Genomic DNA, 25,390 nt, shown 5'->3' with positions numbered 1-25,390 from the left:
ACTTCATCCAGCAGCTGAGGCTACCGATCACCATCACTCTCCATGATGAAATGATGCCAAAGCAGGGTTCTGAATCTGACACCTGCTAAAAAATCCCCCTTGATTCTGGTCAGCAGACTGCCTCGCGCTGACCCCATTGGTCCACGCAATCCAGGATGCAGCTGGGAGGTCAGAGGGCCTACGTTGAACCCAGCGTTCAGGATCCGGTGGGCGCCGCCATCTTGAATCAACTGCACATGCGCAGCAACCCAGCGACCCGGAAGCGCTCGCAGGCTCCGCCCCCCGACATCACCACGGCCTGGAAATGCTCCAGCTCACACAGAGCGGTGCAGGACGCCGGAGACGGCCAGCAGTGCTCCGGACGGCACCCACCTCCTGACGCCAGTACCCCGCAACCCTGCTGCACCACATACCGCACAGACCTGAAGGGGATGGGGAATACTTACCGGCGCTGGCGGAGACAGGAATCCTCTGGACCCTGCTCCCTGCTGAAAAACGCCACCGACGTGCAGCCCAGCCAGGACCACCGTGGTGTCTCCAGAAACTCCCGCGCCGGCCGAGGTAGGAGACCCCCCGCTACCTGATTCGGCCGGCCGGCCTGGGATCCTTAGGATTCATCTGTAGGATCCTGTCCCTAGAGGAACAGGAAACCAACTGATGCATGGGAGAGGTGCTGCCCTTTTTGTATCTGTAGGTTTCCTGTTCCTGAAGGGAGGATCTCCTCTCTCGTGGTGCTGTCATGGGAGTCCGAATAAATGAACTTATTTCCTCCTGAGAGCTGCCTGCTTTCAGTCATGGACATCTGCATGGAGTGGCTGCAGTCACTGCTGGCAGCACAGGGAGCTCCGGCACTTTGATGGACACAGATGCACTGCAGTCGGCTGTCAGTCACAGTATAGTGAGCGGTGCTGCGACCGCTGACTGTACACGCTCCGTGCACATCACCAGGACTGAAAACAGGAGGCTCCAGGGAGGAAACTAGTTCATTTTCCACCTGTAGCCGCCCTTTCTGTAAGGCAGCCGGACAGCATTGCAAGGCTATTTACCTGTATAATAACACTATATCTGCAGGTACAGTGGTGTTCAAAAGTCCTGCATAGGCGTGAAGAAAACTATATGTTTCATACTTCTGCATCTCTACAGTGAAACTGGTGGAACAGATATGTTTTTGTAATCCCTCATTGTATGCCATACTCATTTTTGAATGTCGCAAGTGTATAAATTATTATGGTATGTGCATTTTTGATAATTTTTTTTACAGCATAACCATACCTACACCAGTACAGTGTGTAGAATGGTGAACAGGTTTCTAAGTTCACTAACTTCCAATGCAAGTTCACACAGACTTAAATTTTACTTTTTAAGATTTATTATTTTTTATTTAATTCAGAGTGTTGAGCAGAAGGCAGCATTTTCTTATTAAGGATGTCTATGTATTTTTTTTGCATTAACCATACCCTCTACAATATGAAGCCTTCCAACACCATTGGCTGCCATACAGCCCCAGACCATTACTTTCATCGGTTGTTTCACAGAGGAGCTCAAACACTCTGGCTTGTGCTCTTCATGTGGGAACCTTCTCACATAAGACTTGCCATCATTTCCTAAAATGCAAAAAGTGCTTTCATCACTAAATAGCACTTTTTCCCACTCCTCCTTCCTCCATTTTAACTATTTCAATGCCCACAGTTTTCGCCTTTGTCTTTGTATGGCTGTCATCAATGGCTTCTTTCGGGCCTTGCACCCTCTCAATCCTGCTTCCAAACATCTATTCCTAACAGTTGATGCTGCTCCCTCAATATTGCACTTTTCTTGCCATTCTCGCAGAAGCTGAGGAGAGGTGAGCTTTCGATTGGCGAGGGATGTTCTTATCAGTACTCTATCCTCCCTTTTAGTTGACTTTCTGGGCCGACCAGATCTGGGCCTGTCCTGGGTGATTCCAAGCTGCTTATGTTTCTGCAAAATTCTTACAACTGTACTCTGATTACAGCCGACCTTCCTTGCGATCTGGGGGCCAGTATAAACCTCTTCATGTAGCACCACAACTCGCCCACGATCCTCCGCTGGCAAAAATCTGAAGGCTCCCATCATAAAACTCTACAGTATGATTCACTAGATCGACCAACAGATAAAACAAACAAACAAAGCAGCAGATGTGATGCAATGTGATTGGCTGCCATATCCAGGTTATGATGGTCACAAGAACCTCATCTGTGATTGGCTAATTTTGGATCTGAAGCTGTACAATGTTTAGTTCTGCTTTTAATTCCCATATTGTTGCAATAATTTCAGGCAAAACTGCTTCAAAAGCTTAAAATATTACAGGGAAAGAATGCAAAATTGTATTCTGAACAAAACCATATATAATAGGTCATATTAGCATCGAAAATATTCGACAGAAAACGTTTAAAACTTGAAAAATCAATCAATTTATCCTATGCAGGACTTTTGAACACTACTGTAAATAGCATTTTCCAAGGTGACAGGTTGCCTTTAAAAGGGTTCTCTGAAAATGTAAGAAAAAGGAATGCGGTATGTAATACACTGTGTTAGGATTTTAAAAATGGCAACGTCCATCTAGCAGTGTTCAGCCGAGACAGACGTCCTCCCTGCACCGCACTAAACTGACCGTCTGATATGGATATGATGTAAGAAAGGGGTTTATCTTCTCCTTTAGCCCCCTCCACTCAGCGTCCTGTCAGGATGACCGAACCGAGGAGTACAAGCATAAAGAACCCCTTTAAGCTGGCATGGGGGGCTGAAATGGCACTTTTTACATGGGTAAACAAATTGCCCCCCTTTTTTCACGTTGCACTTTGGAATGCTGTAAAGTTCTTGTACTTGGAGAGAATCTCTACATATATTTACATTTCCTGTATCACTTTTTTGTAAGTGTTAAAAGGGACCTGTCGTCAGGAAAATACAGGCCAATCTGCAGGCACCATGTTATAGCGCAGGGGGAGCTGAATAGATCGATATATCGTTTTGTGAGAAAAGATTCAGTATAATTTGAGTTTTCATCATTTAATCCTCTGCTCTTTCTGGGGTTTTCAGTCCAGTGGGCGGTGCTAAGAGTGGCTGATAGGAGTCACCGTCACTGATAGGACCGCCCACTGGACTGAAAACCCCAGAAAGAGCAGAGGATTAAATGATGAAAAAGCAGATTATACTAAATTTTTCTCACCAAACCATATATCATTCTCCTCCGCTCCCCTTACTGTATGTCAGCAGATTATACTGCATTTTCATGGTGACGTGAATGTAGGTTAGCAAGTCAGATGCATGGTTTCTTACGGTGAGGATTAGCATCTACGTGCCAGCACTACTCACTGACTGACTCCAGATGCTGGACAGCGCCCTCCATCATCAGTGAAGCTGCTTATTTCATGTCTCGGATCATCCTCGGACTTTCTATAGATGATTTCCCTTTTCACTTCCCACAAAATTGCTCCATGTTTATTTTACTTACATAGCCCCACCATATTCCACATCACTTTACAGACATCATCGCTGTGCCCAATATAGACTAACCCAACGGCTGGAGGTCAGATAGAGCCGGCACGCACCTTCCACGCACCTCCTTTCAGATGGCGTCCTTGGTGGGATTTAAACCCAGGACCCCAGGGCAGCAAGGCTGCAGTGCTGCCCACTCACGTCTCGCCATGATGAACACATCCTGTTTTTGGACCATCGCTGCCCCATACCCACGTTACTAATAAGACAATGACTTGTATCACTTCATAACTGATAAGAAAAAGCGTCTTACCTCTGCGCCCGGGATACACGTGAGGGTAATATTCGTAGTACAGATCGGGCTGGTCCAGGTTTTTAAATGGCTCAAACTCCATTTCTGCATTTTGAAAAAGTCCAAGCTTCACCAGCAAGGACAGCCGGAGAAACCAGAGCTGGAAAACATGTGAGAAGTAGTGAGGTCAGCCGCCAAGTATGGATTCTATACCGCTATATAACTTGTGTGTCATGGTGGCCCCAAGCCTGAAGTTGTGGCATCTGCCCGTCTGTGTTCTCCTTGTGTAATCCCCCTGGCATTGATGGATGTTCTTCGTCAGTCATCCATCAATGTATAGGAAGCAATAGCCCAAAACTCGGAGCCCTATTTCACCAAGTCATCATTGGGCTGGCCTTACATTAAGCCATAAATAATACTTGGCCTATCCTCCTACAGCTAAATAGAAAGTATACAACACAATCCTTTTAGCTTTGACCTGAAAATGGCCCTTAAAGTAGCTCTCAAGCAAAATGAAAACAAAAAATAAAACAAAAATGTCTATTCTGCATGAAAGCTTCCTCTGCATTCCCTTTGTCAATGACGTGTCGGAAGGAGGCTGGCTGATTTGCTCATTTCAATAACTAAGCCACCTTATCCATGTATGCACAGACTGATTTGGAGAAGACTGGCTTAGTTACTGAAGTGAACCAGTCAGCCAGCCCCCTTCATGCATCACAGAGTGACAACCTATTCACTGTGTGGGGCGGCAATGGCAGAGGTAACAATCCGACCCTGAGCGAGTATCACTAAAAAAAGATTATCACCTATCCATAGGATAGATAGTAGTTATTTGATCCCAGGGGGTGGTCCAGGAGCAGAGACCCCCACTGATACTGAAAATGGGGGTATTGACAGAATACACCAGCAGTGAACACTACTCCTATACAGTGAATGGAGCGTTGGTCGCACATGCTCACTATTACTTCATTCACTGGGGAAATTTAGGACTCCTGTCCCTCTGCACCTTCCGAGCATAGGTGATATATATCATTTATGGGACAACCTGACTAGTTAGACAAGGACACCCATAGGATACTTAGGAGGGGATCCTCAGGGGTGGTCCCACCCAGAAAGCAGCTATGACTCTCGATGCCCAATGACGTAACGGTAAGAGACAATGATTGGTCAACACCTTCCACACAAGTGCTCCAACTTGGTAGGATTTTATGAAAATAGGTCATTATATTTATTAGCGAGAAATAAGTTTCTACCTCGTACAAGCTCTGCATTTATTTTGCACCAGGAAAAGATATTTTATAATTCAAAATAAATATTATATAAATATTACATTTTTATTTTATTTTTTGGAGAATTTTTTTTAAAGTTCTGGACAGAAAAGGACCCTGGACCCTGCACCGATGTGGTGATCATGTGACCAAAACAGATTTTTACTCATAAAAAGTAAAACGGAGGTGAGGGAATAGATTAGAATTGTATGAAATTAACTGGTCACCGGCAAATTACAACAATTTGTCTTTCAAGTTAATGGCAAAAAATGCCTGCAGCCATTTTACACATTGCAGAAGATTGCAGCTAACATGATCTCAGGCACGACCTTTCCCATAATGCCTTGCAGCTATCACATCACATTGTAAAGCACACCCAATCAGCGGCCACTAACACAGCCTGTATAAAAGCCTAGGCAGGAAATGCAGCAGCCATGTTAAGGCGATCTAGGATAGTGAGAGGACTTCAGAGTTCACAGCTCAGGAATAGCGATAAGAAAAGCCTTAAAACATTGCACAAATGCTCCAGACAGTGATATGTTGTACAATTGCAGCGGTGAAGATGAGGAGAGTAGTAGTCTGCAAATTAAAATAGAGATTCAATTGATAGGAGGAGAGACACAGGAGCAGTGCCAGCAGCAGCAGCAGACTCCGGGTGATTGATCAGTTATATGGTGCAGCTGACATCTGTCTTACTTCATGTGACTTTTACAGTTATACATTTTTCTTCATCCATAATGCACTAGAAAGCAGCAGCAAGACACAGAAAAATGATTACATCTGAAATCAGGGTCAGGGACAGTAGTCTTCTTGTCAAAAGCAAATGTAGTGAGTTTTTGCATTTCTTGTGCCATCGTGTTTGTGAAGAGGGTAATTGCTTTTCTTTACAGTATTATTCTGTTTTCTGGTTTTTGCTACCCCATCTGAGTCCAAGATTATGTCAGGGCAAAGAACTGCACTCGAGCAAAGTGTCACTTACTGGGTTACTTGCTGCAGCTTTCACAAAATCACAGTTTTATCTGCTATAATTCTTCCAGTTTTCTGAATGCTAAGCTCTCCTTAACCCCGCCCATACAACTGATTGGCAGCTTCCTGTGAACACTGTGCATAGCCAGAAAACTGCCAATCAGTGGTGGGGGTGCGGTTAGAGTACCTGGCAGCAGGTTTACTAGTCTTCTAGTGATAAAACAGTGATTTTTATCAAAACTACAGCAAGCAGCCCAGTAGGTGACACATAGCTGGAATCAGGGAGTCTATCTCTATATTACGCTGCCTTCCCACTATGTGGCAAAAACCTGTTGACAAATTTCCTTGAAAAATACAAAATAAAATTTCCCTAAATAGATATTTAACTGTAACTGCAACTGTACCACAAAGTGTGTGTGTTGTAAATCCGTTTTATTAGTCCAATTTGACAAACATACAAGCCACAGCTATAACACTGCCACACTTCCTACCTTCCTACCTAGCATTTCTTGTTATGTCCTATTTGGCAACAGATGAGTAATTGGGATTAAAAAAAAAAAAAAAAATTGTCAAAAGTTAATTATAGTGTTGTACAAAATGTATGGTAGAAGAAAGATTGGCACTGGACGAGCTAGTGTGAAAAAAAAACAAAACAGCATGGCTAAGAATGGGGGAGCCGCTAGAAGAAGCCCACCGCCACCGCTGGTACCAACCGTCTGGGCAGTAGTACGACCAATCACAACTGGTCTCCTTTCCCTCCGGTAAGTGTATTAGTGGGGAGGAAATGAAGAGCGTTATGGAATATGTGGCATATCATTCGTCTCAGTCATAGTAGAATGATGTTACCTCTGACAGCAACACCATCAGTGCGAGTCCGTGTTCTGCCCAGAATGGTCTACTTGATCACAAATGACTAAGAGTGACCATTTTTTAATTAAGAAGACACACGCAAACAAAAAATGCAGAGTTCGTCAGTGTGCGGTTTAATTAAAGGGAATCTGCTACCATGTTTTTGATATGTAATCGGATAGTGGCATAATGTAGGGACAGTGACCCCGATTTCCAGCGATGTGTCACTTAGTTTACTGAGTGCAGCAGTTGTGATAGGATCAGTTTTCTCTGCTGTAGATCTAGCAGAGCTCAGAATGCGGGGCTTTGTATAACTCCACACACACCACTGATTGGCAGCTTTCTGTGTACATTGTATATTAACAGAAAGCTGCTAATTAGTGGTGGGGGCGGGGATGAACAAGGAGGCACAAGACACCTAGTCCTGTAGTGATAATCTCCTGCTATTAAAGAAATCATTTTATTGAAACTAAAACACAGTCTATGAAGTGACAAATCGCTGGAATCGGTGTCTGTCCCTACATCATGGTGCTCTCAGAATACATAGCAAAGGCCTGCTGACACATTACCTTTAAATGGGCTGTTAGTTACTACTTGTTACCATACATTTCTATTGTGAGGTAACTTTAACAATACCATAGCTGACTTTGTGTTCAATAGCTTTGATTGGATACAGTCCTAGGAGACCACAGAGTGTTACACACACATCTTAGTTGAAGGCTTTGAATTATTGTGATTCCTGGCAAATCAATTGGCTGAAAATCTTATAAAAATAAATAAATAAATAAAAATAAATTATATATATATATATATATATATATATATATATATATATATATATATATATATATATATATATATATATAATTTATATTCAAACCGAGTAAATTTGAACTTCCAAGAGATTCGTTCATTTCCAGTAAATAATGATTTTTGCTAATTATAGCATGCAGAGATCTTGTAAAATGATATATAGATGATGTCAGAAAATTGCATCACTTTTTATACATTACTATCTACTAAAGAGGTCGCTCACAACTCGGACACCCCCTTCTGAATCCCTGTTTCCCCTCAATATAATAACACCTATACTCCAGTGCTGGCGCCATTCCAGCGGTGTCGGCACTGGCTCTCCCGGGGATCGCAGGACATTAATAAGTCAGTGCCGCTTCACCCTCCTCTCACATGGACGTCATTGACCTGCAGACGTAGTGAGAGCTGCTGCCGCTCTCACTTTCTCCAGATGTCTTGTGAAGGAGGTGACAGAGAAGCCAGCGCTGGCTGCAGTGATTACACGACATAATGTCACGCCATGCCTGGGAGAGCCAGTGCCAACAACACCGGAACGGCACCAGGACAGGGGGTGAGCATAGGCGGTATTATTTTACAGTGGGGGAAAACATAAGGATTCAGAAGCGGATGTCTGAGTAGTGGACAATCCCTTTAAATACTGAAAGCACTGAATATACCGCATATTTCAGGTCCGGCAGTGATACCTGTGAGGTCAGTGTTCTCAGCCAGTGGGATATAACTTTCTGGCTCTGCTTTGGGCACATTATAAAACCACAATGTGCACAGGACGGTATTACAGCTCCGTACTGCAGCCGCGTATCTGGGAGACGTGTCAGAGGTCATCTAAGGAGGGCCACAATCCCCAGTGCCCCCTTTACCAGGAGTAACTTTAGTCCTTATTAACAGACCCCAGAGCAGGAGCTTTGCTTGTAAGCAGATTCGTATGAGGCCAATATATGCTGTGGGGTCACTTGTGATGAGGAGCAGTGTCAGCAGGTGGCGCTATTGTCATCCTGGTAATAGACGAGCAGACAGGAGCCAATATACCTAAAGCCAGAAAACCGGAACACGAGGAAGCGAACCAGAACCCTACAGGGGCAAGGACGTTATCTGGAAAATATGCTCATCTGGTTCAACTTCCATTCATTTGTGAAGAATAAATGAGGACGTCATCTGAAACCAAATAAATCCGTATATACCAGCAGAGGCCCCACATTAACTGAATAAACGCAGATTAGCCAGATTATTAATACCAGATAGAGAGAATAATATTGGTTATCTCAGTACAATGGCATCTCTGCCAGTAGTGGGATATAAGGGAACAGACACGTTCTCAAAGGGATTGTCTTGAGATATTAAATAGGTAAAATGGCAAAGAGTACCAGTAAAAACAAGCAATTCTGCAATTTGCAGCCTATAAAAAACCCTCTAGTTCTCAGCTCAGTGTCTAGGTTACCGGAAACCCTGAAGTCCGAGGGTCCGGTCACTAGGTAAGGAGCGTGCTCTGCTTGCGGGCTCCATGCTTTTGATCCTTATCTTCTCTCTCTGAAGTGGGAAGGTGGCTGGACCTGACCCCCCTCTGTCCTCCTGCACTTCTCCTGTGCTGCAGAGGTAACGCTACCTCTGCAAGCGGCATGGCAGACCACACAGTTCAGACAGCGGTACGACCAGGCCACTGGTCCCAACTGTCAATCTTCAGGAGCGCACAGAATAGGACATTAGAACAACCCTGTAAAGTTGATCTTACTCTTGAGTAAGAGTAAAGACCTGAGCAAAAACTGTAATAGCAAGATGACCGGGTGAGATCATCTACTAAGGATGGTCCAAGGAGGACAGGAAGGGGATGAGCTACCAGGTGATGGTCGCCCAAGACAGCAGATGAGCATGAGGCTTGGCCGATCTGCTCTGGTCCCATAGGAGAGCAACTGTGCTACTAATTACTGAAAAAGTTGCTCCTGACAATGGCCGAAAGGTGTTTAAACTCCTTGTACATCGCAGCTTGTTTCCCCGTGTCTGCCAACTAATCAGATCCTGGGCAAAACAATGAGAACCGGTCAGAGCGTCCATTTTGACCTGTGTCCGTCACACCCGGCCGCCCACATGATGGATAAGCAAAGGCGTACCATCAGATTGCGCCTCCTTCTCCCATTGATCCATGGTCCAGTTCTGATTCTCATGATCCTGCTTTTAAAAGGTCAATGGAGAGGGAGGAGCTAGCGGCTGACAGACATTCTACTGCAGACAGGGGCAGATTATAATAGGGTCAATCTGGGCCCTGGGCAACCGCTCAGATTGACCGCCACCAGCAGGGCATTACTGCCCTGACTGGCGTATGGGCCCGGTGGGCACAAGGGGCCCACATCGGGCCACGTCACATCTGCTCACCGGACCCCTACCGGCGCTGCGGCAGTTAAACGCTATTGATGGGCGGGCGGGCGCGCGCGTCAATAGTTACCAGCCGCCAGCCAATCGGAGGCTGGCAGCTGTGATCAGCCGCAGTGCGCACGTCGCCGGCGTCTAATGTCATTGTCAGTCGCCGGCAAGTGCGAGCTGCTGGAGGGAGCTTCGCCGCTGGAGCACGGACAGGTGAGAAGAACTTTTTAATTTTTTTTTTTTATTGCGAACGGCAATCCGGAGGGCCCGGGCCAGAATGCTGGACACACTGGGGGCAGAGACGCCCGACACACTGGGGGCAGAGACGCCCGACACACTGGGGGCAGAGACGCCCGACACACTGGGGGCAGAGACGCCCGACACACTGGGGGCAGAGACGCCCGACACACTGGGGGCAGAGACGCCCGACACACTGGGGGCAGAGACGCCCGACACACTGGGGGCAGAGACGCCCGACACACTGGGGGCAGAGACGCCCGACACACTGGGGGCAGAGACGCCCGACACACTGGGGGCAGAGACGCCCGACACACTGGGGGCAGAGACGCCCGACACACTGGGGGCAGAGACGCCCGACACACTGGGGGCAGAGACGCCCGACACACTGGGGGCAGAGACGCCCGACACACTGGGGGCAGAGACGCCCGACACACTGGGGGCAGAGACGCCCGACACACTGGGGGCAGAGACGCCCGACACACTGGGGGCAGAGACGCCCGACACACTGGGGGCAGAGACGCCCGACACACTGGGGGCAGAGACGCCCGACACACTGGGGGCAGAGACGCCCGACACACTGGGGGCAGAGACGCCCGACACACTGGGGGCAGAGACGCCCGACACACTGGGGGCAGAGACGCCCGACACACTGGGGGCAGAGATGCTGGACACATTGGGGGCAGAGATGCTGGACACACTGGGGGCAGAGACGCTGGACACATTGGGGGCAGAGATGCTGGACACACTGGGGACAAGACTGGGGACAGATGGGGCAGGATTGGAGACATGGGCAGAATGTAGATACGGGGCATGATTGGAAACACGGGGCAGAATGAAAGACATGAAGAGGGATGGGGAGATCATACGGGACAGAATGCATACTCATGAGGGCAGGATGGGAGAACATATGGCTGAAGCCAGGAATGAGATACACGGGGCCAGGATGGGGGACATTATTATTACCATAGGTGCTAATTAAGGGATATTATTACTGCAGTGATGTATTTATTTTATTTTTTGAGGACATGGTTTTAAATGGGGGGGCGGTCCTGTTACTGTGTAGAGTGACACTATGTCGCCTCTTTTTCTTCAAGTGGTGTAATGTAGAAGTTGGGAAAAATTAAGTAATGTGTTCTGCAAGCGGAGCTCGAGATAACTTATTTACTGCAGAGACGAGTCCTGGCTGGCTGAAGTGATGGCGGTCTGTGCTGGATGAAAGATGGAGGACTTCACCTAGAGACATCACTAGTGAGTCGGTGTTACCTATACACTGACACTATACATTGTATACTATATATAGCGGTCCTGTGTATAATGTCACCGGTGATCACTGTATTACCTGTACACAGACACTGCATACTAAGTACAGATCTCCTGTGAATACTGGCACTTATGGTGATAGTATTGTGGGTTTTTTTTTTCTTCCTAACTGAAGGGTAAATTGACTAGATCAATGGATGTTTAACAGGTTATAGTTTTACACAGTAAATATTTTTCTGGAATAATCTGGTTCAGGTATATGATGACCCCATTGCATGACCGGGGGGCCCACAGTGTTTGAACAGCCCGGAGCCCTGGCTACCGTTAATCCACCCCTGACTGCAGACATTGCACTGCAGGCTCTACTGAGATGACAGTTGGTACTTTTAAAAGGTCAATGGAGAGGGAGGAGCTAGCGGCTGACACAGACATTCCACTGCAGGCTCTACTGAGATGACAGTTACAATGGAAATTCAAATAAAGAAAACAAACCCAAAATGTAAAATGAGGGACAAATAACCAGTGTAAACATCGACCAAGAAACCCGGCGAGAGAACATGATGCATCAGGCCATTATCTTTGGGTGACTGGGTAACACTTTATTCCTATTCTACTATTGGTTTGTACTTCTGATGAGCAGTCAATGATGGGGTGCAGCTCCTCTCCTTGCACATATTATTCTCTGCAATCAGTGTTTTACTCACAGCATTGGACCAAGTAGTAAGTGGCGTTCTCACCTGCAGCGAGTCTGTGGTGTGGGTAGTCGGCTGACCGCTCTTGCCATACCCTTGCCCGTGGGCATTGAGGAGCCTTCCACTCAGGTCGACGGCGGCCCGCCAATTCTTACTATTCTGTGGGAAGAGAACAGAAGATGGTGACTAATAAATGATGCCAATAAAACGCTCAGCTGGTTCATCTGCTTGAAGCGGCTCGATCTAGTCATCAGTAATGATGACAAGGTCAGTAACGATGGCCAGGAAAGCCAGGGATGTCATTTGTCAAAGCCGTGCATATAATTAGGCAGTAAGTGAAGCCAAGCATGAGGCGCTGTGTAGAGCGAGCACAAGCACCGACAATATTATAAACAGTGAACCCCCTCCATTCCCAGAGATGTTAATGGCCTAAATTTTACTGCGGGTGAAAGCAGGCACGCGCTGCATTTATAATCAAGGACGCCAATTTTTTTTTTCCTTTCATGTCCCTGAACATAAATGGATTAAATGAATTAAGAGACGTTTTCAACTTTACAAATTGTATCTGCACCATCATTGATGAGAACAGTAAATAAAGCTTGGCGGTCTATCCGATCTCCTTGGCCGGCTATGCACAGCCCTGACCCGCTTCCTGCACTGCACCCCTAAATATTCAGGTAATTTCCATGTGAGAAAAATGAATTTGGTTTCGCATTAAATTCTCCAAGATTTAAAAAGAACTAAACACAAGTATTTATTGAAGCATAAGTAACACTATTCTTTACATGGTCGCTGTGAGTGAAGATGATTTATGGTGCTCTAGCGGCTGTGACGGAGCGGCGCGCGGAGCAGCTGTTGTGCTACCAGTCATTTCAGGACATGAGCGCTCTCCATCGCCATAGGCGCTCTACCAGCGAGGCTGCATGAAAAGGAAAAAAAATTATATTCCCCCCCCAAAAATAAAATAAATAGGAGCTGTCACATTGGCCACATCAGGTCACTCCACATAGGTGGAATCTATTAGCCAGCCAATGGCGACATTCAAAACATGGCGCGTCTCACTCTGAAGTGGTGGGATCTGCCGCCCATGTCAGAGAACGTGTACAGCACTTTTCAATCAATCAATATGTATCTATTACATTTGATGTATAATTGCTGCCAACAATCGTGACTGTGGCGGGAATGTCCCAGGAATCTGAGTCGGGAAGGGGGTCCTTAGCCAAATCCCACCCAAAACTGGGCAGTCCCACCATTTGTCATCAGGAAAGGCTTTCGAGGAAATCTGTCACCAGGTTTTTGTGACCTCATCTGACACTGATATAATATAGGAACAGAGCCCCTGATTCCAGCCATTTGTCACTTAGTTTACTGGGTGCAGCAGTTGTGATATAACCAGAGCTTTCTCTGATCTAGATGTAGCAGAGCTCAGACATTAGACCCTGATGACGCCCCTGATTAGCTGCTAATCAGAGCTGGGAGTGTGGTAGGACCAGAAGGCATGAGGGCAGCAAGTCCGGCAGTGATAATCTCCTGCTGATAACTGGTAGTATTAACACTACAGTACACAGCCAAGTAAATGACACCTCGCTGAAATCAGTGTCTCTGCCCCTACGTCATGCTGCCCTCAGATTATATAACACAAACCTGCTGATGGATTCCCTTTAAATGTCACAATTACATTATTGGTTATGGCATGGGTCTCAATTGATTCCTTTTCCTTATCCAAAAGGCTAAATAACATTTACGCGAGGAGGTTCTGTCCACACAACCCCATTACATTCAGATCAAATGAAAATGTGAACAGAGCCCGAATAGACATCACGGTTACTGTAACCCTTGAAAGCAAGAATAGAATCTCTGCAGCACTTATCCTTGCTGTTAAAAATACCAGAAACCCAAGAAAAAAAAACTAAGGTCACTGTGATCGGTCAGGATTTGCTCTGACATTGCAGTCATGACATCTTGTTTTTGCTCTCAGTCGGAGGGGAAAGACTGATGTATTGGCTTATGTCGCCAATACAGTATATACCCTCATTGAAGAGCAGAAACCACACAGACACTTCTATACTCTGTATGTAAAGAGCAGCCGAACACTTTATACACTAAAAACCTACATACAGTGGAGAAGAGAAGTATTTGATACACTGCCGACTTTGCCAGTGTTCCCACCTACAAAGAATGGAGAGAGATGTCATTTTTAATGTCGGCAGATTTTAATTTGTGACAGATATGATGACCTCCCAGTGATGCAAGTCAATGTGCGTTTCATTTACCACTTCGTCACAAGCTGCACCTGACTGTGTCTGCGATCCGTCAGATAACCCACTTGAATTACCTGTTCACAGCAGGGGGTGCCATCCCAGCTGAATAAGGGTCCCGTGGAGTGTCAGTGTGTGAGCTCTTTCCTTCAATTCATGATGATGCATGTTCCAATAATAAATATGAGGGCGACAGTTATACTTACGGTACATTTTTAGCCCCTTAAGCTATATGTTGTTGAGTGTCTGGCCGCAAGACCCCCACCAATCACTCAGAAGACTGTAGAAGTGCTTGGCTCATGAGACAGAAGCATTGAATTCTGGGGTCTCCGGGGTAGAGACACGTGCCTGCTTGTACAGTCTTTGAAGTCATCACTGGGGGTCTCAGGACCCAGACCCCCACCAATTTATAGTCCGTTTATTGGTCTATTACATACTAAACATTACAAACTAAACACAATTGAAATTGTAAATACACAAAAAACCCGGCAGAGTAACCAGAGCCCTAGTGTAAATACCGTACTTTCATTAGATGGAATACAAAAACACCTTACAATAATGTAATAAGCAAAAAGGAAGAGAAAAAAAACAAAACAACAAACACTCCCTCCCAAAACCCCAAATACAGCATTTCCTGACTACAAACATAAGGTGGAATTACAATGGCGCTCGTTTCATCCTGCATGGGAATGCCGCATTTCCCAAAGACCCCGCTAATACTACCTGTGCGCTCCCTCCCCAGAAACAAAGACTCAAAGGGGGCCATTAACTCTACGTGTGTCACCATTAGGGTGATTAAAATGTCCTCCTCCAGCAGCCATGACATCTTCTCCATCATAAATTACACAGCCACAGCACACTGGCACAGCTCGGGGGAATGCATTTATTAACCCTTCCCGAGACGCTGCTCTGCTATAGCAGCGAGAGGGCAGAGAGTCTCCATTATACCATTAAGAGCTTCTTAGCAATCTGCTGCAGCCGTCTATTCCCTGCTCTGCTCCAACCCAGCAATTGACCCTTCTGAGCTTGACAGATCCGTCTACGGGTGATTAACACGTGGTAGGAGGAAGCGTGCCAGCGTTATAGGGCAGGCTGGTAGGAAACTATGGCTTCCAAACACAAGACTTAAAGGGTCCCCCATCCTGCACCTTGGCTTAGATCTTACTGAGCAGCAATTCCCCAACACCTACTTATTAGCCGGACCCCTCACCACGCGCTCTCCAATGCCATCAATAAGATACCAGTGAGATAAGCAGCATTATCACCACAAGGTGGGGGCTGAAGACATCTGCCAAGGTACCGCAGCTCATGACAAGTCGGTGGAGGAGAGTAGTGATGCTTCTCTAGGCAGCGATTGGCTGCACTGGTCACATGACATCACTGCAGCAGGAAGCAGAGACTGGCGGGGCGCCAAGGCGTTGGAGAGATGACTATGGTTTCTTTTACTATCCTTAAAATTGAATCCCCAGACAACCCCTTTAAGATGGCTAGCCCCTTAGATTACGGTCTGCAGCACTGCACAATGTCATTAGCACTGGACCCCCCACCTTATGTATTAGGGGCCTCCAGAATCCCCCCAGATGACAGATGTTGAGGGACAGAAGGATCAGCCAGGCGGTTTTCAACATGCCCCATCTTTTTGTTCCTTGGTAAGCTGCTGCCAAGCGTGTCTGGCGGCGACTTTATTCCATCCGGATAACACCCAATAGCACTAATGTCTTTCCAGTTTACTTACCCAATATCCTTATATATCACACATGCACGCATGTCCAACCTGAGCGTGCATGTCTATAGGACAAACAGCGAGAGATAGCAGACGGACAGACAGACAAAGAAACAAAAGGATTTTACAGTGGGAATAGTCACATATTATAGTATAATATATACATTATGGTGCCAAGGAAATGCATGGTAAAAATTAAGTAGCAAGTTTTTGAAGGTCGTACCTCCTAATTTTGCTCCTTTCTGGTCACAGATATTTTATCATTTTCTTTTTTTAAGATTAGTTATCATTTACTGGTTGCTCAATGGCACATCATATTGCAATTTTCAATGTGTGTTTAGTATTTATCGTCATGCACATCCCGCGTTATGTATGGTATGTTATGCCGGTTACCGATCAGATTAATTGATTTTATATTTTGATAGACCGGGCGTTTCTGTACATAATTGTCTAATGCATGTTTTACTGTAATAGAATGCGTACTGCCATTCTATGTTTTTTGAATTATAAATAATATATCCAGTTAAAGATATGATGACAAACTGAGCGGTTATTGTGTGTACAATATTGTGGAAAATGAGAAACATGGAATAATTCACATGCCTTGAGCAAGTGGTAAATCTAAATTTAATGTCACCATATTTCACATGGTGAATCCTTATGCCAAAAGGAACAAATTTGAGGGGTAAGACTTACCAAGTTGCAAAGTTCATTTTTCCTTGGCACCCCAATATACATTTTACTAGATAAATATACAAAATAAATAAGTAAAGGTAGTAAGAGATCAACTAAAAAACACTTCAGGAAGAGTGATGGAATTATCCACAAAGGATACAGGAATTCCTGATACGCAAGGTGACATATCCCCAAACCTACTCACCAATTAGTGCATATGTAATCTGACCATAACAAAGGTAATTATCGTATATACGGGCAGACAGAAAATAGCAGAAATACACTGCTAATTACAAGGTAATAAACTCCTAGTACAAGAAGTATATAAGTTTAAAGGGGTATTCCCATCTCCAAGATCCTACTCCAATATGTGGTATATTTAATAATATTAATATTAGTAAATACTTCCAATTAGAAATGAAGTATAGTTCTTCAGATTCACTATGTTGCTTACCCTATGTATAGGCATTGGAGCAGCTTAGGTATCCATGGTTACGACAACTCATCTAGTGACAGTTACTTAGCTGTTCATGGTCGTAACCATGGTTATCTAATCTACTGCAATGCCCTTCACATGAGGTAAACAACAGAATTAGGGTACCGTCACACACTGCCATTTCGATCGCTACGACGGTACGATTCGTGACGTTCCAGCGATATCCATACGATATCGCTGTGTCTGACACGCAGCAGCGATCAGGGGTCCTGCTGAGAATCGTACGTCGTAGCAGATCGTTTGGAACTTTCTTTTGTCGCTGGATCTCCCGCTGTCATGGCTAGATCGGTGTGTGTGACACCGATCTAGCGATGCGATCTAGCGATGCGTTCGCTTGTAACCAGGGTAAACATCGGGTTACTAAGCGCAGGACCGCGCTCAGTAACCCGATGTTTACCCTGGTTACCAGCGTAAATGTAAAAATAAACAAACAGTACATACTTACATTCCGGTGTCCGTCAGGTCCCTTGCCGTCTGCTTCCCGCACTCAGTGACTGCCGGCCGTAAAGTGAAAGCAGAGCACAGCGGTGACGTCACCGCTGTGCTCTGCTTTCACTTTACGGCCGGCAGTCAGTGAGTGCGGGAAGCAGACGGCAAGGGACAGACACCGGAATGTAAGTATGTGCTGTTTGTTTTTTTTTACGCTGGTAACCAGGGTAAACATCGGGTTACTAAGCGCGGTCCTGCGCTTAGTAACCCGATGTTTACCCTGGTTACCCGGGGACCTCGGCATCATTGGTCGCTGGAGAGCTGTCTGTGTGACAGCTCCCCAGCGACCACACTACGATTTACCTACGATCACGGCCAGGTCGTATCGCTGGTCGTGATCGTAGGTAAATCGTATAGTGTGACGGTACCCTTAGAAGAACTGTACTACATTTCTAATTAAAGGCATTTGCTAATATTATTACACCTACTACATATAGGAATAGGATCCTGGAGATGGGAACAACCCTTTAAAGTACAGGAGGTAGATGTGTACTTTCCATATATAAATGATGCATGGGGCCAGCCTTAAAGGAGTATTCTTAAGTTATTAAATTGATTTAATTAGGCAGCATGAAAATAAGTAAGTTTGCATTTAAAGGGAACCTGTCACCCCGTTTTTTCAGTATGAGATAAAAATACTGTTAAATAGGGCCTGAGCTGTGCGTTACTATAGTGTATTTTGTGTACCCTGATTCCCCACCTATGCTGCCGAAATAACTTACCAAAGTTGCCGTTTTCACCTGTCAATCAGGCTGGTCTGGTCACCATGGGCGTGGTGACATCGCTGTTTCTTCCCCCAGATCTTGCATATCTTTCCGTTGGTGGCGTAGTGGTTTGCGCATGCCCAACTTCTGAATCCACTGCGCAAGTGAAGAAAAAAAACACGCGATCGGCGCTATTTCCCTGGTGATCGGTGGGGGCGGCCATCTTCCTGAGGCCGCGCGTGCGCATATGGAGTCCTCTGCTGCCCGGGGCTTCAGGAAAATGGCAGCGGGATGCCGCGCGTGCGCAGATGGAGATCGCGGCGGCCATTTTCCTGAAGCCGAGTTCGCATCTCGGCTTCAGGAAAATGGCTGCCGCGATCTCCATCTGCGCGGCATCCCGCGGCCATTTTCCTGAAGCTCCGGGCAGCAGAGGACTCCATATGCGCACGCGCGGCCTCAGGAAGATGGCCGCCCCCACCGATCACCAGGGAACTAGCGCCGATCGCGCGTTTTTTCTTCGCCTGCGCAGTGGATTCAGAAGTTGGGCATGCGCAAACCACTATGCCACCAACGGAAAGATATGCAAGATCTGGGGGAAGAAACAGCGATGTCACCACGCCCATCTGACCAGACCAGCCTGATTGACAGGCAAAACGGCGACTTTGGTAAGTTATCTCGGCAGCATAGGTGGGGAATCAGGGTACACAAAATACACTATAGTAACGCACAGCTCAGGTCCTATTTAACAGTATTTTTATCTCATACTGAAAAAACGAGGTGACGGGTTCCCTTTAACTTTCTTATTCTTCCACCATTCGCTTGTTTCTATGGAGCTCAGCACATTCCAGGAAAGAGGTAAACGCTTAATATCTCCATCACCTCTCTCCAACCCACTGATTTCTATACAGTAGTTACTCACCTCCCTCCCCTTGCTTCTCAGCTCCTGACAAGCTGCTGTTATAAATCTTCTGCTACCACAGTATGCTTGTTGAAATGTCTTGTTATTTATGGTATGTCACGGCGCCGCCGCTCCGCCCCCCGCTCGCTGACTTACTTACCCTCTTTGGCGCGCTCCTCCTGCAGGCGCGCATTCTCCCTTCTCCTCCTGATTCACCGCAGCTTCCTGGTGTCCATCGGGTGCTCACTCCATCTCCCTCTACGCACGCGCATTTGCTCTTTGGTATGCTGGCGCGCCGCTTCTCCTCTCTTTGATCCTGAGGACCCTGACCCGGAAGTCCTTCTGCGTCTCTTCTATTTAAGGTAACTCTTCCTCTGCCTCCTTGCCCGATTGTCATTTGTCCTCATTTGACCCAGGTCCCTCTGTACCTTGCTCTGTCCTGTGCGTTCGCCATACCTTGCTCTGTCCTGTGCGTTCGCCATACCTTGCTCTGTCCTGTGCGTCCGCCATACCTTGCTCTGTCCTGTGCGTCCGCCATACCTTGCTCTGTCCTGTGCGTCCGTCATACCCTGCCTGTCCTGTGTTTCCGCCATATCCAGCCCGCTCTGGCCGTCCGCCATATCCAGTCTGTCCTGGGCATTTGCCATAACCTACCTGTCCTGTGTTTCCGCCATACCCTGCCTGTCCTGTGTTTCCGCCATATCCAGTCTGTCCTGGGCGTCCACCATATCCTGCCTATTCTTAGTCTCAGTCATTGCCAGTCTGTCCTGTGTCTCCGTTATAGTCAGTTCTGCATCTTTTCCGCTCCTACTTCCTGTCCCTGGGTATCAGCTTCTGCGGCAATAGTCTCCCTCGGGCCTGCCCCTAACACTCCCTGTTATTGTGGGTGGTCCACCTGGCCAGCTCACCCTTGGGAGGTTCGTTGTCGTGGTTGTGCGGGTTCACTTAAGGAGTTCCAAAAGATCTGACGTGGTAATATGATGATAGCGTAGATTCAGAACAAACCACTGATAGTGGAATGTGTTACAGCAGAACTTTTGCTGAGCTTTATAGTTTATCTAATACTACAGCTCTGCAGCTGACCAGGACCGCCACTCAAGGAGAACCCGCCCTGCCAGAAACCAGGAAGGAGGCTGCATAGCTCTGAGATGCTCAAGAGACCATTTGAGAATAACCCACTAAAGTGTATGGGGGCTACCTGACTGGAGAGAAGGATCCAGAATCCCACCGGGGAAAAAAGGGATCCAGAATCTCCCTGGGGAAAAAGTGATCCAGGATCTTATTGGAAAAAAGGATCCAGGATCTGAAATGCCGATCCTTTTGCTTTCAGAAGAGCCCAGCGGTTCCAGTGAATGGGGGAGTCAGGGGAGAGATCTATCGGCTGAGGGATTGTTCGGCCCACACCTACCTAATGTGTAGGGTGGAGCTTTAGGTTGTCTGCATAAGATTAAAGCTGTAACCTACAAAAACAGTAGGGACTTTTTATCAATCACTGGAGCCCAAATGACCAGCTTGAGCCACATTTTAAACAATAACAGCTTCGTTTCAGAGCAGCAATCAAAACCTTCCAAAAATAAATCATTACAATAGTAATGAATATAAGGAAACAGCAAGGAAAAATCTAAGTAGCCCACCAGTAGTAATGACGGGTGTATTTCAGAGCATGGTACAGAAAATGCTGCAGCTGCCTCGGGATTATGGATGAGTGCATAAAACGCAGCGGGCTCGGTGCACCAGACGAGGGGGAAAAACACGGCACAAAAGAAATAAATGGATGAATTTATACACAGCAGTGAGCCTCACACTAATATGGAAAACATCAAATCCAGGTCACAGTCTACCCAGCCGCACTCACGACTCACAGCTGATTTTTTAATATTTCATAGCTCCCCTTATTGCATACTGTATGTCTCCAGCCCTCTGCATCGCAGCTGAACTCCACATTGCCTTGTCTGCAACAGAAGACTAAGGGGACACCAAGATAAAAAGCCAAAATTACCAAAAAAGCAAACCAATGAAAACTGATATATACACACACACACACACACACACACACACACACACACACACACACACACACACACACACACACACACACACACACACATCGCATAACCAGAGTTATTAATTCTTTCTGAATCTATGGTTTTATTAATCTCCTTGCTGCCTCCATGGCCTAGAAATACCTCAGAGAAGGAAAGGAGGAAGGAAAGAAGGAAGGAAGGAAAGGAAAGGAGGAAGGTAGGAAAGAAGGAAAGAAGGAAGGAAAGTAGGAAGGAAAGAAGGAAAGAAGGAAGGAAAGAAGGAATGACAGAAAGGAAGGAAAGAAAGGAAGGAAAGAAAGGAAGGAAAGAAAGGAAGGAAAGAAGAAAGTAAGGAAGGAAAGAAGGTAGGAAAGAAGGAAGGAAACATGAAATAAAGAAGGAAGGAAGGAAAGAAGGAAGGAAACAGGAAAGAAGGAAGGAAAGAAGGAAGGAAAGAAGGAAGGAAGGAAGGAAAGAAGGAAGGAAAGAAGGAAGGAAAGAAGGAAATAAAGAAAGAAGGAAGGAAAGAAGGAAGGAAACAGGAAAAAAGGAAGGAAATAAAGAAGGAAGGAAACAGGAAAGAAGGAAGGAAACAGGAAGGAAAGAAGGAAGGAAGGAAATAAAGAAGGAAATAAAGAAAGAAGGAAGGAAAGAAGGAAGGAAAGAAGGAAGGAAACAGGAAAGAAGGAAGGAAATAAAGAAGGAAGAAAACAGGAAAGAAGGAAGGAAACAGGAAGGAAGGAAAGAAGGAAAGAAGGAAGGAAAGAAGGAAGGAAACAGGAAAGAAGGAAGGAAAGAAGGAAGGAAGGAAGGAAAGAAGGAAGGAAAGAAGGAAGGAAAGAAGGAAATAAAGAAAGAAGGAAGGAAAGAAGGAAGGAAACAGGAAAAAAGGAAGGAAATAAAGAAGGAAGGAAACAGGAAAGAAGGAAGGAAACAGGAAGGAAAGAAGGAAGGAAGGAAATAAAGAAGGAAATAAAGAAAGAAGGAAGGAAAGAAGGAAGGAAAGAAGGAAGGAAACAGGAAAGAAGGAAGGAAATAAAGAAGGAAGAAAACAGGAAAGAAGGAAGGAAACAGGAAGGAAGGAAAGAAGGAAAGAAGGAAGGAAAGAAGGAAGGAAACAGGAAAGAAGGAAGGAAAGAAGGAAGGAAGGAAGGAAAGAAGGAAGGAAAGAAGGAAGGAAAGAAGGAAATAAAGAAAGAAGGAAGGAAAGAAGGAAGGAAACAGGAAAAAAGGAAGGAAATAAAGAAGGAAGGAAACAGGAAAGAAGGAAGGAAACAGGAAGGAAAGAAGGAAGGAAGGAAATAAAGAAGGAAATAAAGAAAGAAGGAAGGAAAGAAGGAAGGAAAGAAGGAAGGAAACAGGAAAGAAGGAAGGAAATAAAGAAGGAAGAAAACAGGAAAGAAGGAAGGAAACAGGAAGGAAGGAAAGAAGGAAGGAAAGAAGGAAGGAAACAGGAAAGAAGGAAGGAAATAAAGAAGGAAGGAAACAGGAAAGAAGGACGGAAACAGGAAGGAAGGAAGGAAAGAAGGAAGGAAAGAAGGAAGGAAGGAAGGAAGGAAGGAAAGAAGGAAGGAAAGAAGGAAGGAAAGAAGGAAGGAAATAAAGAAAGAAGGAAGGAAAGGAAATAAAGAAAGAAGGAAGGAAAGAAGGAAGGAAATAAAGAAGGAAGGAAGGAAAGAAGGAAATAAAGAAAGAAGGAAGGAAAGAAGGAAGGAAACAGGAAAGAAGGAAGGAAAGAAGGAAATAAAGGAAATAAAGAAAGAAGGAAGGAAAGAAGGAAGGAAAAAAGGAAGGAAACAGGAAAGGAAACAGGAAAGAAGGAAGGAAACAGGAAAGAAGGAAGGAAACAGGAAGGAAGGAAGGAAACAGGAAGGAAGGAAACAGGAAGGAAGGAAGGAAGGAAGGAAGGAAAGAAGGAAGGAAAGAAGGAAGGAAGGAAAGAAGGAAGGAAAGAAGGAAGGAAGGAAGGAAGGAAGGAAGGAAGGAAGGAAGGAAAGAAGGAAGGAAACAGGAAGGAAGGAAGGAAGGAAGGAAGGAAAGAAGGAAGGAAAGAAGGAAGGAAAGAAGGAAGGAAATAAAGAAGGAAGGAAGGAAAGGAAATAAAGAAAGAAGGAAGGAAAGGAAATAAAGAAAGAAGGAAGGAAAGAAGGAAGGAAGGAAGGAAAGAAGGAAATAAAGAAAGAAGGAAGGAAAGAAGGAAGGAAAGAAGGAAGGAAAGAAGGAAGGAAAGAAGGAAGGAAAGAAGGAAGGAAAGAAGGAAGGAAAGAAGGAAGGAAAGAAGGAAGGAAACAAGAAAGAAGGAAGGAAATAAAGAAGGAAGGAAACAGGAAAGAAGGAAGGAAACAGGAAGGAAGGAAGGAAATAAAGAAGGAAATAAAGAAAGAAGGAAGGAAAGAAGGAAGGAAAGAAGGAAGGAAAGAAGGAAGGAAACAGGAAAGAAGGAAGGAAATAAAGAAGGAAGGAAACAGGAAAGAAGGAAGGAAACAGGAAGGAAGGAAGGAAAGAAGGAAGGAAAGAAGGAAGGAAAGAAGGAAGGAAAGAAGGAAGGAAAGAAAGAAAGAAAGAAGGAAGGAAGGAAAGAAGGAAACAGGAAAGAAGGAAGGAAATAAAGAAGGAAGGAAACAGGAAAGAAGGAAGGAAACAGGAAGGAAGGAAGGAAGGAAGGAAGGAAAGAAGGAAGGAAAGAAGGAAGGAAAGAAGGAAGGAAGGAAAGAAGGAAGGAAACAGGAAGGAAGGAAGGAAGGAAAGAAGGAAGGAAAGAAGGACGGAAATAAAGAAGGAAGGAAGGAAAGGAAATAAAGAAAGAAGGAAGGAAAGAAGGAAGGAAAGAAGGAAGGAAAGAAGGAAGGAAAGAAGGAAGGAAACAGGAAGGAAGGAAGGAAGAAAGGAAAGAAGGAAGGAAAGAAGGAAGGAAAGAAGGAAGGAAACAGGAAGGAAGGAAAGAAGGAAGGAAAGAAGGAAGGAAAGAAGGAAGGAAAGAAGGAAGGAAAGAAGGAAGGAAAGAAGGAAGGAAACAGGAAAGAAGGAAGGAAGGAAAGAAGGAAGGAAACAGGAAAGAAGGAAGGAAGGAAGGAAGGAAGGAAGGAAGGAAACAGGAAAGAAGGAAGGAAAGAAAGAAGGAAGGAAGGGAAATAAAGAAAGAAGGAAGGAAAGAAGGAAGGAAATAAAGAAAGAAGGAAGGAAAGAAGGAAGGAAACAGGAAAGAAGGAAGGAAATAAAGAAGGAAGGAAACAGGAAAGAAGGAAGGAAACAGGAAGGAAGGAAGGAAGGAAGGAAGGAAAGAAGGAAGGAAAGAAGGAAGGAAAGAAGGAAGGAAAGAAGGAAGGAAAGAAGGAAGGAAAGAAGGAAAGAAGGAAGGAAATAAAGAAGGAAGGAAACAGGAAAGAAGGAAGGAAAGAAGGAAGGAAAGAAGGAAGGAAAGAAGGAAGGAAAGAAGGAAGGAAACAGGAAAGAAGGAAGGAAATAAAGAAGGAAGGAAACAGGAAAGAAGGAAGGAAACAGGAAGGAAGGAAGGAAAGAAGGAAGGAAGGAAAGAAGGAAGGAAAGAAGGAAGGAAGGAAGGAAAGAAGGAAGGAAAGAAGGAAGGAAACAGGAAAGAAGGAAGGAAAGAAGGAAGGAAAGAAGGAAGGAAATAAAGAAGGAAGGAAGGAAAGAAGGAAGGAAAGAAGGAAGGAAGGAAGGAAAGAAGGAAGGAAAGAAGGAAGGAAACAGGAAAGAAGGAAGGAAAGAAGGAAGGAAAGAAGGAAGGAAATAAAGAAGGAAAGAAGGAAGGAAACAGGAAGGAAGGAAGGAAGAAAGGAAAGAAGGAAGGAAAGAAGGAAGGAAAGAAGGAAGGAAACAGGAAGGAAGGAAAGAAGGAAGGAAAGAAGGAAGGAAAGAAGGAAGGAAAGAAGGAAGGAAAGAAGGAAGGAAACAGGAAAGAAGGAAGGAAGGAAAGA

The 25,390-nt window shown here is 45.4% G+C and overlaps 1 protein-coding gene across 2 annotated transcripts in view; it reads right to left on the bottom strand.

Annotated features, from left to right (window-relative positions):
- The window catches only part of TRAPPC12 (trafficking protein particle complex subunit 12), a 148,766-nt gene that overhangs the window by 77,855 nt on the left and 45,521 nt on the right, over positions 1-25,390 (bottom strand). For both annotated transcript variants that reach the window (XM_069728040.1, XM_069728041.1), the window contains exons 4-5: positions 12,231-12,344; positions 3,767-3,905 (exon numbers count right to left, since the gene is read on the bottom strand). In XM_069728040.1, the coding sequence (XP_069584141.1) occupies positions 3,767-3,905; positions 12,231-12,344 (253 nt within the window). The remainder of the gene's footprint in view (positions 1-3,766; positions 3,906-12,230; positions 12,345-25,390) is intronic.

Source organism: Ranitomeya imitator, chromosome 5, assembly GCF_032444005.1.
Source record: "Ranitomeya imitator isolate aRanImi1 chromosome 5, aRanImi1.pri, whole genome shotgun sequence".
Lineage (NCBI taxonomy): Eukaryota > Metazoa > Chordata > Amphibia > Anura > Dendrobatidae > Ranitomeya > Ranitomeya imitator.
The sequence above is the reverse complement of the archived record's forward strand: the minus strand, read 5'-3'. Positions and strand labels throughout refer to the sequence as shown.